Raw genomic sequence first — 17,921 nt, forward strand, 5'->3', positions numbered from 1 at the left:
CTGACTCAAAAAACCAAACCAAAGGGGAAAAAAAAGATAATGAAGTTTTGGGTGTGTTTTGAATTAGGCAGGATTTGTTTGTTAAGGAATCACTAATATATATTAACATATTTAATAGGGTACATTTAAACAGAAATACAAAACAACACTGTATTGATGAAAATTTGACAGGAGTCTAATACTATAATTTTCATAGGGATAATGAGCAGTTGTTCAGTATTCATTAACTCAGTGTTTACAGTGGCCTTGTAAAACATAAGAACATCATAGATGTATGACATCTGGTCATCTAATAGATTGTATACTATCTTTTTAATTGTATGTTAACATGTTAATTACATATGTAGTACCAGTATATGTGACATATATTTCTTGTTTAATTCTCTAGGAACATGAGGATAAGCAGTTAAGGGGATTGTCTGATATAATAAAAAGAAGTCAAGATCTAGGACCAAAGTCTGTAGTCTTTTTAGATTTTTGCCTGCTTTGCCTATAAAATATGATACTCAAGCATATGTAAGCATATCTTGGTTGAATTACATTGTGGAACTAGTAAGGTTTTCCTCACATCATTTTTTGAAGCTTTATTGCCTTCATTTTAAAGTTAAGCTCAGCATTATATACTTATTTGTGTTAGCAGTGTAATTTCCCCCCAATGATTGACTTACCTAAAATGATGTGTTCTAATTAGTGTACAAAGTAAAATCTTCTAGATTGGTGTTTGTTGAATGCAGTTTTGACTGGAAATAGGAGGCAGCAGAGATTCACTTTCCTTAGGTTAGATCCCGTACGTTTAGAATGCCTAATTGTTTCCAGAAGAAAAGGGTACCAGTCAGTTCCCCAGCTCCCCGTCCCCAAAGCAGCAATATAATGAGGTAGGTGGAAAACATTGTTTAAAATAATCTTTTTGACAAGCCTGATTTAGCTGTATATATTCAGCCTTGCTAATTTTACCCCACCCCAACCCTTCAAGATTTACAGCTTATTCCTGTGGTTTGGGTGATACTGTTCTTGAACACCTTGGTATTTTTTGGATTTTTTAAATTTTTTTCTTCTGATCCATTATAAATATTCCATTTTTAATGTGCCTCTAGAAATGTTTTCATATGCCCACAGTATGTGTTTATTTCTGTCCTGACACTTTGCCTTCTAAGCTATTCTATTTTTTCTAAGTTATTAATAGTGTTGTTCACTATTGCTTAGGTTTTTAGAATGATCCTTGATTTTTGATTATTCCCCTCTCTCTTCCACGTTGACTTGCCAGAATGTCCAACTAGGCACACGGCAATCCTGTCAGTTCTAGGTAACTCTATCTAGAAGCATATGTGACCATCTAAACATTATTTTCTTTTTTAAATAGTTTTATTTATTTATTATGTATACAATATTCTGTCTCTGTGTGTTGCGGGAGGTCCTAGAACACTGGGAGGAAGAGGAAGTGAGGTCAGAGTCTCGACAGCTTCCCTCTCCTCTCTCTCTTCACTTCCTGCTCTGCCTGCGACTAGACTCCTTTCCTGGTTGCGTAGAGGGCTGTTGCCTGGGACAGTGATCTGTAAGTTTTTTCCCCTTTAAATAAATACCACCCTAATAATCATAAAAAAAAAAAAAAAAAAAAAAAAAGAAGAGAGAAGAAAAGAAGGGAAGTGGCCGCTTTTTTAAAGGGAGAGAAACCACGCCCCAATGGGCTGGTACCTCAGCGGTGATAGGCTGGAGGAGTGGGAGGACCTCCCGCAACATCTGTGTATGCCTGCAGGCCAGAAGAGGGCACCAGACCTCATTACAGATGGTTGTGAGCCATCATGTGGTTACTGGGAATTGAACTCAGGACCTTTGGAAGAGCAGCCAGTGCTCTTAACCTCTGAGCCATCTCTCCAGCCCCCTAAACATTATTTTCGTAGCCTTCCCTGGAGGGATTTTTATTTCCATTGTATGGTTGAGATGTTCAGAGGCTAAGGAATTTATGCAAGAATAGATGATGGTTTTGTGTAATGTCAAGCCTATTTTAGTTCAGTTTGGATCTGTAATTCTGGTTCCTGCCTAATTTGCAGCACTGTTTCCTGATATCCCTTTCCCTGTGTGCACTCCAGCAACAGGACTTCTGGAAGAGCAGCTCATGCTCTTAACGGCTGAGCCATTTCTCCAGCCCCTCTCCACTGTATTTTTGAGACAGGGTCTCTCACTAAAGCTAGAACTCATTAATTCAGCTAGTCTGGCTGGCCAGTCAGTAAGCTCTGGGAAATCCTAACTCAGTTCTTACACTCATGTGGTAATAACTGACGGACCCATCTTCCTAGAACCGTCTTTACTATTATTTGTTCTGTAGTTTTTGCCATTGAGTCCATGACATCATTCTTTTTTATAGTGTATCTTGACTTCACAGTCTTGAAGATTTCCTTCTTTATTCTTCTCTGTTCTTCATTCTATGTTCTATATTCTCTTTTCTTTTTAACTTAAAATTTTTTATTTATTTTACATACAAACCACAGTTTCCCCTCCTTCCTTCTCTTCTCATTCTCTCCCCCAGCTCCTTTCTTACTCCCCCATCTACTCCTCAGAAAGGGTAAGGGCTCCCATGGGAGTCAACAAAGCCTGGCACGTCAAGTTGAGGCAGGACTAGGCTCCTTCCCCCTGCATCAAGGCTGAGCAAGGCATCCACTGTAGGGAATGGGTTCTTTTTTTTTTTTTTAATATTTATTTATTTATTATGTATACAATATTCTGTCTGTGTGTATGCCTGTAGGCCAGAAGAGGGCATCAGATCTCATTACAGATGGTTGTGAGCCACCATGTGGTTGCTGGGAATTGAACTCAGGACCTTTGGAAGAGCAGGCAATGCTCTTAACCTCTGAGCCATCTCTCCAGCCCCGGGAATGGGTTCTAAAAAGCCAGCTCGTGCACCAGGAACAGATCCTGGTCCCACTGCTAGGGGCCCCACAAACAGACTAAGCTACACAACTGTCACCTACATGCGGAAGGTCTAGGTAGGTCCCATGCAGGCTCCCTAGCTGTCAGTCCATCTCTATCCAGAAATGTCCCTTCTGTCTCTCAATGTTTTCCTTATCCTTTTAACTCTCTGCACGTTTTCCTAATTCTCTCATTTTTGATGTTTTCCATGTTTTCCTTCTAACTCTCTCATCCTTGATATTTTCCTTCTAACTCACTTTTTCCCCCCTCTATTTTTCCCTTACAGTAAAAATTTTCAAGCAATATAAAAATTACAGTGTGGCTACATCCTGTTTTTCAAGTGAATGATTATAATGACTACAAGTACAAAGCAGCATGCCTTCCTTATCTGTTAACATGATTCAACATTTTATGTATTACAGGTGAAAAACAAATCCCAAGAACCCAGGCACATTTCATACCCAAGCTGTATGTAGATTAACAGTATGTAAGGAGCGAGATACTCTTTTACTGGCAGACTGCACTTCACCATTACAAAGAAAGGGCTAGCCGGGCGATGGTGGCGCACGCCTTTAATCCCAGCACTTGGGAGGCAGAGGCAGGTAGGTCTCTGTGAGTTAGAGACCAGCCTGGTCTACAGAGCTAGTTCCAGGACAGGCTCCAAAGCCACAGAGAAACCCTGTCTCGAAAAACCAAAAAAAAAAAAAAAAAAACCAAAAAAAAAAAAAAAAAAAAGAAAGGGCTAATCTTCTTATTACTTATCTCGAAAGGTAATCTTAATAAGGAATCACAAACCTAAACGTTTATATATGAAAAAGAATCAGTCAACTCTGCTGTAGATCTTTAGGGTACATACCCACTCCTCCATAGTTTTTTATACCAGGTATTGAGGGTAAAATGGGTATCAGGAATCGATCATCACCTTTGCTCACTAACCAACCTTAACAAGGAAAGTCGTCAGCTGGTAACAGTTGGGCTGCTTTGTATTTGTTCCCTGACCTTGATGAGTTAGTTCCTCATTCAACTCTGTGCCTTTCTAACACTTTAGATTGTCTTCTTGGGTTTTTCATCTCAGAACTATTTGACAGAAACATCTAGTCTAGCCTTAAGTTATTTTCAAAGCTTTGTTTCAGGTGTGATGCACTCTGAAGCCTGGGAACACATCTCCCAACATTAAGATAGAAAGAATTCGAGCCAGCCTGGCTCCTGCAGCTCCATTGTTTTTTTAATCATTAACTAAGCTACAGTCTATAAGGCTCCCCAATAGAAACTCCCGTGTTCTAGCTGTGTGACACTTTCTTGTTTAATTTTTCATCATCAGAACTCTCCTTAAACTAACATTATTATTATCAATTAGTCAGTACAGTTTAGGAAGAATCATCTTCATAATAATCCACAGGTAAAAAATGCCCAGTAGAATGGGATTATTTCCATGAGATAAACACACTTTGTTACAGGCAGTAGGGCTTTCCCCACACCCATTCACACCGTGCCAGATGCCAGAGAAGGATGGTTGCAGTTGCAGCAAACACATGAAAGCCCCGCAGAAGCAAAAGACATTCTGTAGTCTGTGGTCTTGGGACCTTGAGTGTGAGATTCACCCGTCAGGATTTGCCTCCTAGTGGCTGACACCTGAACTTGAGTTGCTACTTGCTCCTCTGATAGGGCCACCAGCAATTCACATGGACTCCTAAGCCTGGTGTGGTGGCAGCACACTTCCAGTCCAGTATTTGGGAAGCTGAGGTAGAGTCAGGAGTTAAGGCCAGGGCTGGAGAGATGGTTCAGCAGTTAGAGCACTTCCTTCTCTTCCAGAGGATACAAGTTCAGTTCCAGCACCCACACCAGCAGCTTACAACCACTTAACTCCAGCTCATTTGGTGCCGCCAGCCTCTGGCATTCACAGACCTGTATACACCACCCTCACACACAACAACAAAAGTGTGGTCACCTAGAGAAAGAAAGCTGCAAAACCAGTGCAGTCAGTCTAAGACCAGGAAGAATCCTCCCTTTCTCCCTCCATCCCTCCCTCCTGTCTTACCTTCTCCTCTATGACTTTACGGCTGTAGTTACAATATTGTTTCATAATCTGGGTTACAAAGATGTGCTGGGACTCTGCTTTTTTTCTGAAGATTATATAGGATTTTAGCATCTTTTGAGTTATTTTTAGTTAATTTTTGTTAATTGAGACTAGGAGCCTTCAATTTTATTGTTTTGTACAGGGTTATTCAGTTGAAACACTGTATGTTAGAAAGGTTAACTTTTTTCCTCATTAAATTGCCTTGGCATTGTCTTAAAATGAGTTCACAATGGCTGGAGAGATGGCTCAGAGGTTAAGACCACTGACTGCTCTTCCAAAGGACCTGAGTTCAATTCCCAGCACCCACATGGTGGCTTACCATTAATAGTAAGATCTGGTGCTCTCTTCTGGTGTGTAGGCATTCATGCAAGCAAAACACTGTGTACACAACAAATCAGCAAATTCTTTAAAAATAATAAATAAATAAATAAATAAATAAATAAATCGAAATAAAAGTAAGTTTACCAAGCTGGATATGATGATATGTTCCTGTTACCTACCCCTTAGGAGACTAAGGCATGACTATCACAAACTCAGGGCCAGTCTGGGATACACAATGAGACCTTGTCTCAAAACAAGAAATTTTATTTACTCATTTACCACGGAAGTTAAGGGTATATATCTGAAGAGCCAATTTTTGTCCCACAGATGTACATGTTTTTCTTCATGAGAAAACCACAGTGTCTTCATTGGTTGATTTGTAGTAGGTTTTGAAATCAGGATATATAAATCATCCAACTTTGTTTATTTTTTTGGTCAGATTATTTTAGCGGTTTGAGGGTTCTTTTTTATATCAGTATAAATTTTAAAAGTCACTTGCTAGTTTTTGCAAGAAAGGAAACACCGTTGGATAGGAATTGCATTGAATAAGCAGATAAATTTGGAAGTTTTGCCACCCACAACATCCTGACATTCTATGTAAATGGAGTATTTGCTAAGAGCTTTAATTTTTTCATTAATGTTTTTAGTTTTCAGTGTATGAATCTTGCACTTACTAGTACTTTTGGATTGTGCACTGCTACTGGGTGGAAATACAGTCGATGTTTATACATTGATCTTATGTTCTGGAACATTGCTGAATGAATTTATTAGCTCAAATTTATTTTTAAAAGAGATTCCTGGGACTGGAGACATGGACCAGCAGCTAAGAGCATTCACTACTATTCCAGAGGTCCTGGGTTCAATTCCCAGCACCCATATGGTGGTTCACAACTTAGATCCTGAGACGCAGAGGATCTGGTTTCTTCTGGTCTCCTTAGACACTGTATACACATGATGTACATACATGCAGACAGAACACTCAGAGACATAAAATAAAATGAAAAAATTAATAAAAGAGATTCCTTTTGAATTATTATCTACAAAACCCTGTCTCCTGCAATCAAGTATCTTTACTTCTTTTCTGAATTTGGTATCTTCTGCTTGTTTGTTTGTTTTTCTGAGACAAGGTCTGTGTAGCCTTGGCTGTCCTAGAACTCACTGTGCAGACCAGGCTGGCATTGAACTCAGACATCCTTGAGTGCTGGGGTTAAAGGTGTGTACCACCACTGCCCAGCTCATTTTCTGCTTTTTGTCTTCATTTTTTTTAAAAGTTTATTTATTATGTATGTAGTGTTCTGCCTGCATGGTTGCCCGCAGGCCAGAAGAGGGCACCAGATCCCATTAGAGATGGTTGTGAAACACCATGTGGTTTCTGGGAATTGAACTCAGGACCTCTGGAAGAGCAGTCAGTGCTCTTAACCACTGAGCTATCTGTCCAGCCCCTCGTCTTCAATTTTTGCAGACTTTCTTAACATAGTGTTCAGTAGACTTGAAGGAGTTAACATCTTTCTTGTTCTTGATCTTAAGGGAAATTTTTTTGTTTTCCCACCATTGAGTATAGCAGCAGCTGTGGGTTTTCATTGATACCCTTACTCAGATTAGGAAGTCACTTTCTGTTCCACACTTGATGGAACATTTGATCATCGGATTGTTGTATATTCTTTTAAACATTATTTATTTAATGTGTATATGTGTGTTCTTGAGTGTATGAATGTGCTCCACGTGTTTTCATGAGCCTGTGGAGGTCAGAAGAGACATTGGATCCCTCGGAACTGGAATTGCAGGTGGTTGTTAGCTACCGTGTGTGTACTGGGAATTGAGCCCAGCAGCAAGTGCTCTTAACTACTGAGCCACCTCTCCCCCACAGATGGTCGCGTATTCTTGACATCAAATCAACACTGAATAGTATTTATATTATCCCACATAGAAAACATTAACGATAATCTTTCAGTGTCTTCTGTTTTCACTTTCTCTTTTCTGTTCTGAGCCCAGCATGAGTTATTCCCAACAAATATATTTCTTGAAATTAAAAACACCAATTGAAAGACATTTAAAATGTCTTTTTATTATATATATATATATATGCTGGGTGGTGGTGGTGCAAACCTTTAATCCCAGCATTTGGGAGTCAGAAGCAGGCAAATCTCTTGAGTTTGAGGCCAGCCTGGAGCCTGGTATACAGAGCAAGTTCCAGGAGAGCCAGGGCTACACAGAGAAACTCTGTCTCGAAGCAAACAAACAAACAAAAAGTTTTATTTTGTATTTCCTAAAGAAGGTTATTATATAGTAGAGCATGTTTCTATCGTATTCTAAAATTTACCTCTCTTTCAAGAGTACCCTATAAGAATGACCATTTGTGGGGTTGAGGAGACGGATTGATATTTAGGTAAACTGCTCTCTGTGTAGGCATGAGTACTGAGTTCCTATCACCAACACTCAGGTGGAAGGCAGGTGTGGTGACCCTGACACCGGGGGAGCGCAGAGCTGGCCATAGCTGAAATGGCAAATGCCAGGTTCAGCGAGACATCTTTGTCACCAACGTAGAGAGCAGTGAAGGAGACACCTAATCTATAGACACCCTGACATAGAATGGGCACTCATCGCAGTGAGGGTGGAGACACTGAGCACCCAGAGTCTTCCAGTAAATGTATTTATTTGTGCGTTCGTTACTTGTCTGTTTATATCACTAGGATACAAGCACTTTGAGGGACTAAGACTCACTCGTGCTGAGTCCCTAGGTGTAGAACGCTGCCGCCATGTCACAGGCACTTGGTAATATTTGACTCTAATGGCTGTCATGCCCGTCCCGCCCGTCCCAGGATGGAAAGCCTCTTAGAGGCTTGAGACCGTCTTACTTGCTTTTGTGTAGTCTCTATGTTTTGGTTTATTGTTTGTTTGTTTCTGTGTCAGATGTGTTTTGTGCATGTGTGTTCATTAGCTTTTAGTTGCTTTAGGAATCTGTCCAGGGAAAGAGTTAAAATGACAGGCCTAAGACGGCTGTTCTTAGAAAGCCCGGCATTCCAAGTTGGCCACTGGCTGGCATGTGGGAATTTGTGTTTGGGAGTGCTCCCGCTGAGGGGTTCCTGCAGATGTCCAGGCAGGGAATGAATCTGCAGGGGAACTTCTGGGAGCCCAGTGCCAGGTGATTCGTTGTCAGCCTGTTTAAAACACAGTGCAATTTGGGGAAAAGTTTCCAGGCAACAATTATTTCAGTTCCAAGTGCACAATAAACCTTGAGGTCTGACTACATAATAGAAATGCCTTCTCTAAGTACATGTGACTACGAACATGGGTACTATAGCTAAAAGCCCTAGAATCTGGTGTGGTCTCTGACCATAGCATAGATGTTAGCAGGTTATGTCATACACGTGACATCTCCAGTTAGGTTATGTTTTATTAACTCTGGGAGGGAGAGTGTGGGATATCACTATGGGGAATTTGGACAAAGTCTGCCTCTTACAGTAAAAGGTGGGTGAGGTCTGCCTCCACAGATAGCAGAAAGGTCTACAGGTTGTTAACAATGCCCACTCTCAGTCTCTGGATGGAAGGCAGGTATTTTATCTTCCCATTAAGGAGACACCCCTGTGTGATTAACATTTGTTTTCCCTGGATGTCTGTGGGTGCAAGGGCCTTCATGCTCCCAACACTCCCTCCACTGCCTAACTGATAAGAATACTTTACCATACTTACATTGTTTGTGCGAACGGTATAGTTTGTGTCAACCATCTCCTTTTCTTATGTGAATCTGGGATTTTGGTACCAGACTAAAAATGCTTACATGACCAAACTATTAATTAAAATTGGAACAATATTTAGACAGTATTTCATGTGTTTCACAATTCAGCAATGGGGGACTAAGTCTGCTCTGTGTGATGCTATGGAGATTCAAGAAGTCTGGACCTTGTTTCCCCTTGTTAGTTCTGGTTTGCGTTACTTTGCTGTGACAAGTTACACGTGAATATGACTGAATATATGCAGAGTTCTGTGACTCCCAGGATTCCTCAGCACAGCATTAAACTCAATGAAAAGCTAAAGAGCTGGGTATGGTGGCGCTCGCCTTTAATCCCAGGATTTGGGAGGCTGAGGCAGGCGGATCTCTGTGAGTTTGAGGCCAGACTGGTTTACATAGTTCCAGGACAGCCAGAGAGACACAGAGAAACCCTGTCTTGAGAAACCACCTCCACCTCCACCAATACCAACAGCAACAACAAAGAAAATGCTGAAGAGGTTTCTTCTGATGATTTTAATCTCCAAGTCTTCTCTCTATTTGAAACTATGACAATGCTCAGCAGAATAACATTTAAATATGTTGCAATCTGGGAATAAAAACATATAAATTAAGAGCTGAGATGTAACTCTATGGAGCACTTGCCTAGTATGTGCGGGGTCCCAAGTCCATCTTTCAGTATTACATAAAGAAGATGAGGGCATAATTAATAAATTAAAAAAAATTATTTACTTTACAAAATGGTGCATTGTAACATTGGAAAATAAGGGTCTTTGCTTGATTTATTATAATTGAATTAAAAAAATCTAAATTTATAGTAAATTTCTGGGGGATATTTCTGTTAAAATAAAATATCTGTGGGGCTGGAGAAGTGTTCAGGGTAAAGAGCACTTGATAATCTTGCAGAGGCTCCAAGATCAGTTCCCAGCACCTGCATGGTGGCTCACAACCATTTACACTCCAGTGCCAGGGAATATGCCTTCGTCTGGCCTCCAAGGGTGCCAGGCATGCAGGAAAAAAATGCATAAAATAAAAATAGAAAACCCAAATCTTTAAAAGATATTCATGGGGTTGAAGAGTTGACTCAGTTTATAAAATGCTTGCCCTGTAGTTTAGATCCCTAGTACTCAAATTAAAAAAAGAAAAGAAAAGAAAACCAAACAGTGTAGTAATTCTGCTGCTGACGTGGCAAAGACAGGCGGCTTCCTGGATTCAGGCTCTGGGTTCTGAGACCCTTTTCCAAAAAGTAAAAGGAGGCAGACAGTGAATGAAGAACACATCCAGCAGCAACCTCTCTCTGGTGCGCGCACGCACGCACGCACGCACGGCAGGAGGGAATCTACTCCGTATGTTTTATAACAGAGCCACTGTAGCGCTGCTCCAAAATCATGGTTCAGTCTGTCCTTAAGCACTTGCGTTCTGGGAAAAGGATTCTGTTCTTCAGTTCTTTAGTTATGTGTCCCACGCCTGCAAGGTTTCTGTGCTGTTTATTTTAGATAGTTCATTTTGACACTTAGATAAACAGAAGCCAAGCAGAAGCCTACCCAGAATTAGTCCCTGAACTTTGTTCCAGGGCAGAGATAAGACATGCAGACTTCTCCAGTGCAGATAAATCTATTTCAGCTGCTGGGGGATAAGTATTGTGTGACTTCTGGGCTGTTTAGACACAGAATGGCAGAGAAACTTGAAAAATTTTGCCACTGTTGTGACTCACACTGGTACTTCCTGCATTGTCTTAGACAGGAACTGTGATTTCAAGACCAGCCTGGGCTACACAGTCTGTTCCAGGGCAGCCTAGCTTCAGCGGGATACTGTCTTTCAGAGAAATTTATATTCATTCATAGTGAATTTAACAGATGTTCAGAATAGTAATCATTTCTTTCATTTCCACAGTTTGTTCATTTCCACATTTTATCTTATTAAAACAACTTCATTTTTATTTACATTCTCTAAACTAAATTTCTTGTTTTATTTTCCAATTTTTATCTACCCATGATTAAACTATTATTTATCACTGTAATATTTTTGCCTTCTAAATCTTTCCAGTATATAAATTGGCTATTTCTGAATTCTGAAGAAGTTTTGTAGAATTTGAAGCGTGTTTCTCTGCAATTATGTATAATTTCTTGAATTTCAGATTTATAGATATCATACTTTGTAGACAGAAAAAATACAGCCTCTTCTCAAAGTGTTAGATTAAATAAGATGGCCTGCTGATAAACCCACGGTTGTTTTGTCTCTGTTGGAGTCCTCCTTTCCCCCTTAGTTTAAGTCTTCCTCGTGGATTGAGCAAACTCTATTCTTTGACTTGATAGTTGATAGTTTATGATTGGACGCGTATTCATTCAGCATTTGTCAGTTACCACCAGGCAGCTCACCCTACATTTCTCCTTTTGTCTACTTGTAGTTATTTGTCAGTTATCCATATTTTAATGGATAACTAACAAACATGTATTGTTATTTATCTGTATTCAGTATAAAATCATAAAAAACTATATATCATGAAAGATGGAGCAATATTTAGATTTTTTTTTTGTCTTTCAAGACACGGTTTCTCTGTGTAGCTCTAGCTGTCCTAGAACTCACTCTGTAGACCAGGCTGGCCTCAAACTCACAGAGATCCGCCTGCCTCTGCCTCCCCAGTGCTGGGATTAAAGCTGCACCACCACCACTCAACCTCAGTGTAGTTTTAATTTGCATTTCTCTAATGGCTGGGGGAGGTTAACATTTTTTCCATGTATCTAAGAACTGTAGACTGTTATCTGCAATAGGATAGTTTGACCTTTTCCTTTTTGTATCCTTGTTCCTTCTCTCTCTTCTTTAAAAAAGATTTATTTATTTATTTATTTATTTATTTATTTATTATAAAGACAGTGTTCTGTCTGTCTGTATGCCTGCAGTCCAGAAGAGGGCACCAGACCTCATTACAGATGGCTGTGAGCCACCATGCGGTTGCTGGGAATTGAACTCAGGACCTTTGGAAGAACAGTTGGTGCTCTTAACCTCTGAGCCATCTCTCCAGCCCCTCGTTCCTTCTCTTGACTCATCACTCCAGCTAAGACATCCATCAGTATGTTGAGTAAGAATGGAAAAAGTGAGCTAGGTGTGGTGGCACATGCTTTTAATCCCAGCACTGGGAAGGCAGGGATCAGTAGAGTTCCTTGCCAGCCAGGTCTACACAGTGAGATCCTGTCTCAGGAAAAAAGTGGAGAAAGGGACATTCCTTCCTGCAAGATGGCTCAACAGGTGTATGTACTTGTATGACCTGAATTTGATCCTTAGGACACACACACACACACACACACACACATCAAAAAGTGAATGCCCTTGTGTTGTTCTTGATTTTAGTGGAAATGCTTTCAGGTTTTACTATTTAGTACAATTAATATTGGCTATATTTTTGTCATATGTAAGTCTATTCAGGGCTTTTGTGAAAGGATTTTGTCAAAATACATACATCTGTTGGGATGAAAATGATCTCTCTCCTTGAGGCCATTGATGTGATTGTTACATGTATTGACTTACGTATGTTGAGTCATCCCTCCCTCTCTATCGTGGTGAATGAGCTTTTTGGTGTGTTCTTCAATTCTTTTTGCTGGTATTTTTTTTTTTTTTGAGAACTTTTGCATCTGTGTTAAGCAGGGGAATTGGTCAGTAATTTTTCCTTATTCGTTATGTCTTTATAAGAAGAGGTTGGTACTATTCCTCCCATTTCTGTTCTGTGGAATAGTTTGAGACATTTTAGAAACCATTGCTGTGGAGTTGCTACTTTTTGGAGGACTCACTTTGCCTTTATTTCCGTGTTTATTGTGTTTTTTTGCATCAGGACTTGAACATCTAGGGTTAGGTCACTGGTTGGAATTTTCTCATTGTTTTTTCTCATCCTTGTTCTTTCAGGGGAACTGCTTGCAGTGTTCAAGAAGCGATTAGATTGTTCAGGTTGAAGTGTCATTTCCCGCTGCTAGAATGGTGTTGAGCCCCAGTCCTAGTTACCCCACCCCAGAACAGAATACCGTTCATGTAAACAACCATCTCTTATTTACTCCAGTGCAGCTCTCACTGCATTCTTTCCCGGGCTTCCAGACGCCCTAGAAACCCTGTTTCGTCTGCAAATTTGCTTTACTTTTCTCAGCTTTTACCAGACTCTGATAACGGGCTTCCCTTCTGTAGTGCACTGGTCTTTCACGAAAGATGTGAAGGGCTGATTTGGAGTCTGCATTTTCGTGTTCTGAGCAGAGCCCTTACTTCCTGGTGCTGTTTCCTCTTGAAATGCTGTGTTAATCTGAAGGGAGCAGTTGCCACCCTGCCAGTGAGGCTGCCTTCTATCCCAGTTGTCTGTCTGTCCTTTTGGTTTATTGAGACAGAGTTTCTCTGTAGCTTTGGAGTCTGTCCTGGAACTCGCTCTTTAAACCAGGCTGTCTTCAAACAACTCTCTACCTCCCAAGTGCTGGGATTAAAGGTGTGTGCCACCATCTCCTGGCATACCTGTTTCTCTAATCGGTAGCACTACACATATATTGTGCTCTTTAGATATTAGTGTGTCTGTCTTCTAGAAGGTTGAAACGTAGTTTAAAAGTATATACATCAAGCCACATTTCTTTTCCATTAATTGCTGTCTGGTTTGGTTTGTCTGAATAAATTATATAACCAAAGATTTGGTAACTGCAGCTTTCCTTATCTAGTCTGTTACTTGGCCCAGTAATTGGAAAGTACTTTGCATACCAATAATTTTGACAGGTCTGTTTGTGTGAATTGGCTGGACACACAGATGTTAAGCCCTGTCATTCCTTTTCTAGACTTCTTTGTTACGTTCAGAAACACTATTTTGACCAGGTGGTGGTGGCGCACGCCTTTAATCCCAGCACTCAGGAGGCAGAGACAGGAGGATCTCTGTGAGTTTGAGGCCACTTGGTCTACAAGAGCTAGTTCCAAGACAGGCTCCAAAGCAACACAGAGAAACCCTAGCTTAAAGAAGCACAAAAAGCAAAAAATAACAAAAAATACATTATTTTGATAAGTAATATACTTTGCTAAAATGCTTCTGAATTGTCCTGTTCAATTCTGTACACCTCAAATGCAAAATGGGTGCAGAAAGTCCTAAGAAACTGTTGGTATTCCTAGTGATTATCCTTGCTACTCAAACATTAGGAAAGTCTGTCTTAAGAAATTAAAGATCAGATGTTGCTTTTTGATAACCTTTTACTTTTTTGATATTTTTACAATGCTGGCTAATGTTTGTTAATCACTGAGTTACATGGCAAATGCTCTATTGGAATCAGTTAAATCACATGGATATATATGAAGAGAGTTTGCCATTAAATTGCATTAGATTGTCCCTTAAATATGAGGAGCCATTGAACATTTCTTCATCTGGCTGTTTTAAGTAATGCAAAACCATTTTCTTTTTGCTCAGAAGTACTCTCAGTTTTAAAAACCTATTTTGCAAGAGTGGTAGTGCACATCTTTAATCCCAGCACTCAAGGGCAGAGCAGGTGGATCTCTGTAAATTTGAGGCCGGACTGGTCTACAGAGAAAGTTCTAGGCCAGTCAGGCCTAAAAAGTAAGACTGTCCCTGTCCCTTTAGGGGGCTGGAGAGATGGCTCAGTGGTTAAGAGCATTGCCTGCTCTTCCAAAGGTCCTGAGTTCAATTCCCAGCAACCACATGGTGGCTCACAACCATCTGTAAGGAGGTCTGGCGCCCTCTTCTGGCCTTCAGGCATACAGACAGAATATTGTATACATAATAAATAAATAAATTATACATAATAATAAAAAATACATATATTACATGTATGTTTACTCAGACATGATCTGTATATCATGAAATTCATTGATCTGAGGTAAAGTATTCCATGATTTCTTTCTGTTAATGTGATATTTATGTAGCCATTACCACAGCATAATTTTAAAACACACATACGTCACCCTGAAAAGAAACCATATATCCATTTTTCATTATTCTCACACCTCAGCCTATCATGACTAATAATGTGGCTTTATACAAATGACTGTAAAATGATAGAATTGAATACTGTAATATTTGCTAGAATTCTTATGCTCTTAGGGTTTGTTTGTTTAAGGCAAGGTCTCTATGTAGCCCTGGCTGGCCTGGAACTAGCTATGCAGACTAGGCTGCTTTTGAACTCAGAGATCCACCTTGTCTCTGCCTGTCAAGTGCTGGGATTAAAGGTTTGCACCACCATACCCAGCCTACTACCTCTTTGCTTTTTTTTTTTTTTTTTTTTTTTTTTTTGATTTTCGAGACAGGGTTTCTCTGCAGCTTTTTGGTTCCTGTCCTGGAACTAGCTCTTGTAGACCAGGCTGGCCTCGAACTCCCAGAGATCCGCCTGCCTCTGCCTCCCGAGTGCTGGGATTAAAGGCGTGCGCCACCACCGCCCGGCTACCTCTTTGTTTTAAAGGTTGATTTAGAACATGGTATTTCTTTTTTTGAGGTTGGGTCTCATTTTGTAGCTCTGGCTGTCCTGAAAGTCACTATGAGACCAGGCTAGCCTAGGGCTCTCAGAGATCTGCCTGCCTCTGCCACCTCAGTCCTGGGACTAAATGTGTACAATACCAAGCCCATTGAACAAGGTCTTTCTTTTTTTGAACAGCAAAAATACTTAATAGTAGAAATAGTAATAAGAGTTACATGAGTAAAAGAAGTCTCTTTTCAGGAAACATTTTAGAGAAGTTCTTGCATGGATGTAAAAATTAACGTGCAAAAGGAAATTGCCCGATGCTGTGGATAGAGACAACAGGAGTTGAAAGCATGTCACTGCTCTTACAGAGGACACGAGTTCAGTTACCAGCAACTGTGTCAGGCAGCTCACAGTCACCTGTAGCCCCAGTCACCGGACCATCCACCTTCCCTGGCCTCTCCGGGGCCCCTGCGCACACACACATTCACGCAATAATAAAAATAAATCTTGAAAAAGGAAATTATTGGGTATAAATTTATTCAGCAATGAAATTTGAAGGATTTAGTAGGAAAATTTATAATTTTTTAAAAATTGTGTTGTATATTAATAAAGAAATCTTACAGATTCTCATAGTCAATCGTATTATCAAAGTAGCATCAGTTTATCATTGTGTTATTTCCTGTTTTTTTTTAGCTTCCCAGAATCAAGAACGGCTGTGTGCATTTAAAGATCCCTATCAACAAGACCTTGGGATAGGTGAGAGCAGAATCTCTCATGAAAACGGGACAATATTGTGCTCCAAAGGGAGCACGTGCTATGGCCTGTGGGAGAAATCCAAAGGGGACATCAATCTTGTGAAACAAGGCAAGTCTCTCTCTCTCTCTCTCTCTCTTTCTCTCTCTCTCTCTCTGTCTTTTTGGTGCAGAGAGTCAAACACAGGATGCCATGCACAGAGACAGATCTTTGCCCACAGGGCCGTATCTTCAGCATTGTTTTTCCTACAGTTGGAGCTTGTCTAGCAAAGATGTGTGGGTAGATGAAAACCCTCCCCAGAACGTGGTGAATAAGAATGTAAACAATGCATATATATCTGTATATAGGATAATGCTATATAGTAATTCCATGCTATTCCCCCCACGTTATTGTAAATAATTTCTGAAAACATTGTCCCTCAGCACCGTATTTCCTATGTAGATGTTTCACAGTTTACTCACGTGCTTTGGATAAGATGCTGTTTCAAGGTTTTCACTGAAATGCGTTATCCTGCAGTGAAAAACTCTAAACATATATAAAGGTTGTGTCTGATTTTTTTAAAGTAGATTCTTTGATGTAGAATTAGTAGATCATAACATGTATGATTACTTTAAAGTTTCTACATCAAAATTGCTATGGATTTTTCCAAAATTTCCATCATACATGCATTTATTATAGAATTGTATGAGAGCAACTGTCACTAACACTTGGTTATGATTGCATATTGTTATTTTAAAAATTAGGACAACTTAAACTAAAATAGTTTGATGGCAGTTTTGGAAATAATTCTTATTATAATAGTGAAGTTAATCATAACCATGTTGTTGGTTGCTTTTCCCTCATGAAATGTCTGTTGTATTCTTTACCATTTTTTCAGGTTGTTTTATGACTTATATATTACTTAGTTTTATATTACTGCAATTATTTCATAGTTTGCGGTTTTACTTACTGTTTTGTTTCCCAGCTTATTTTAATATTATTTAATATTGTTTTGTAGGGTGTTGGTCTCACATTGGGGATCCCCAAGAGTGTCACTATGAAGAATGTGTTGTAACTACCACCCCACCCTCTATTCAGAATGGGACATACCGCTTTTGCTGCTGTAGTACAGATCTATGTAATGTCAACTTTACTGAGAATTTTCCACCTCCTGATACAACACCACTCAGTAAGTATTTCAGTACTTCTTTATAATTCCTTGCTCTATGAAAATATAAAACAGATAAACATTCAAGATTAGTGGAAGTGAAAGGGAGAGTTCTAGCATTGTAAAAATTTTATCTAAAGCCCCAAGAGAGATTTACAAGCACCAGCAAAGCATCAGTATACAACAACTAAGTCTCAGGAAATGGTGGTGTGTGCTTGTAGTCCCAGAACTCCAGAGACTGAGGCAGGAGGATTGCAAGCCAGCCTGAGCTACCTGGTCAATTCTTGGCTAGTCTGGACCACATAACAGGATGTCTCTCAACAAACAAAAAACCAAAACCTTAAGGAAGGGAATTAGTGATATCAAGAAAACTACAAGTAGTTGTGGTGGTGCATTGTAGTAATAAGAGCGGCGGCGGGGCTGCGTTCCCAGCACCCCGGCCGCCTGCTCGGCTAGCTTATGCCCCAAAATAATTACACAGACACTGTATTCTTTTAAGCACTGCTTGGCCCTTTAGCTCTAGCACTTACAGGCTAATTCTCACATCCCGATCAACCCATCTCTAATAATCTG

General features: G+C 40.0%; 1 protein-coding gene across 4 annotated transcripts in view; it reads left to right on the forward strand.

The window, feature by feature from the left end:
• The window catches only part of LOC121445144 (bone morphogenetic protein receptor type-2), a 95,617-nt gene that overhangs the window by 27,955 nt on the left and 49,741 nt on the right, over window positions 1-17,921 (forward strand). For all 4 annotated transcript variants that reach the window (XM_041647155.1, XM_041647152.1, XM_041647154.1 and 1 more), the window contains exons 2-3: window positions 16,142-16,312; window positions 17,199-17,369. In XM_041647155.1, the coding sequence (XP_041503089.1) occupies window positions 16,142-16,312; window positions 17,199-17,369 (342 nt within the window). The remainder of the gene's footprint in view (window positions 1-16,141; window positions 16,313-17,198; window positions 17,370-17,921) is intronic.

The sequence above is a fragment of the Microtus oregoni genome, unplaced genomic scaffold, assembly GCF_018167655.1.
Source record: "Microtus oregoni isolate MIOR12 unplaced genomic scaffold, Mior012 000160F_ref0000428, whole genome shotgun sequence".
Classification (NCBI taxonomy): Eukaryota; Metazoa; Chordata; class Mammalia; order Rodentia; family Cricetidae; genus Microtus; species Microtus oregoni.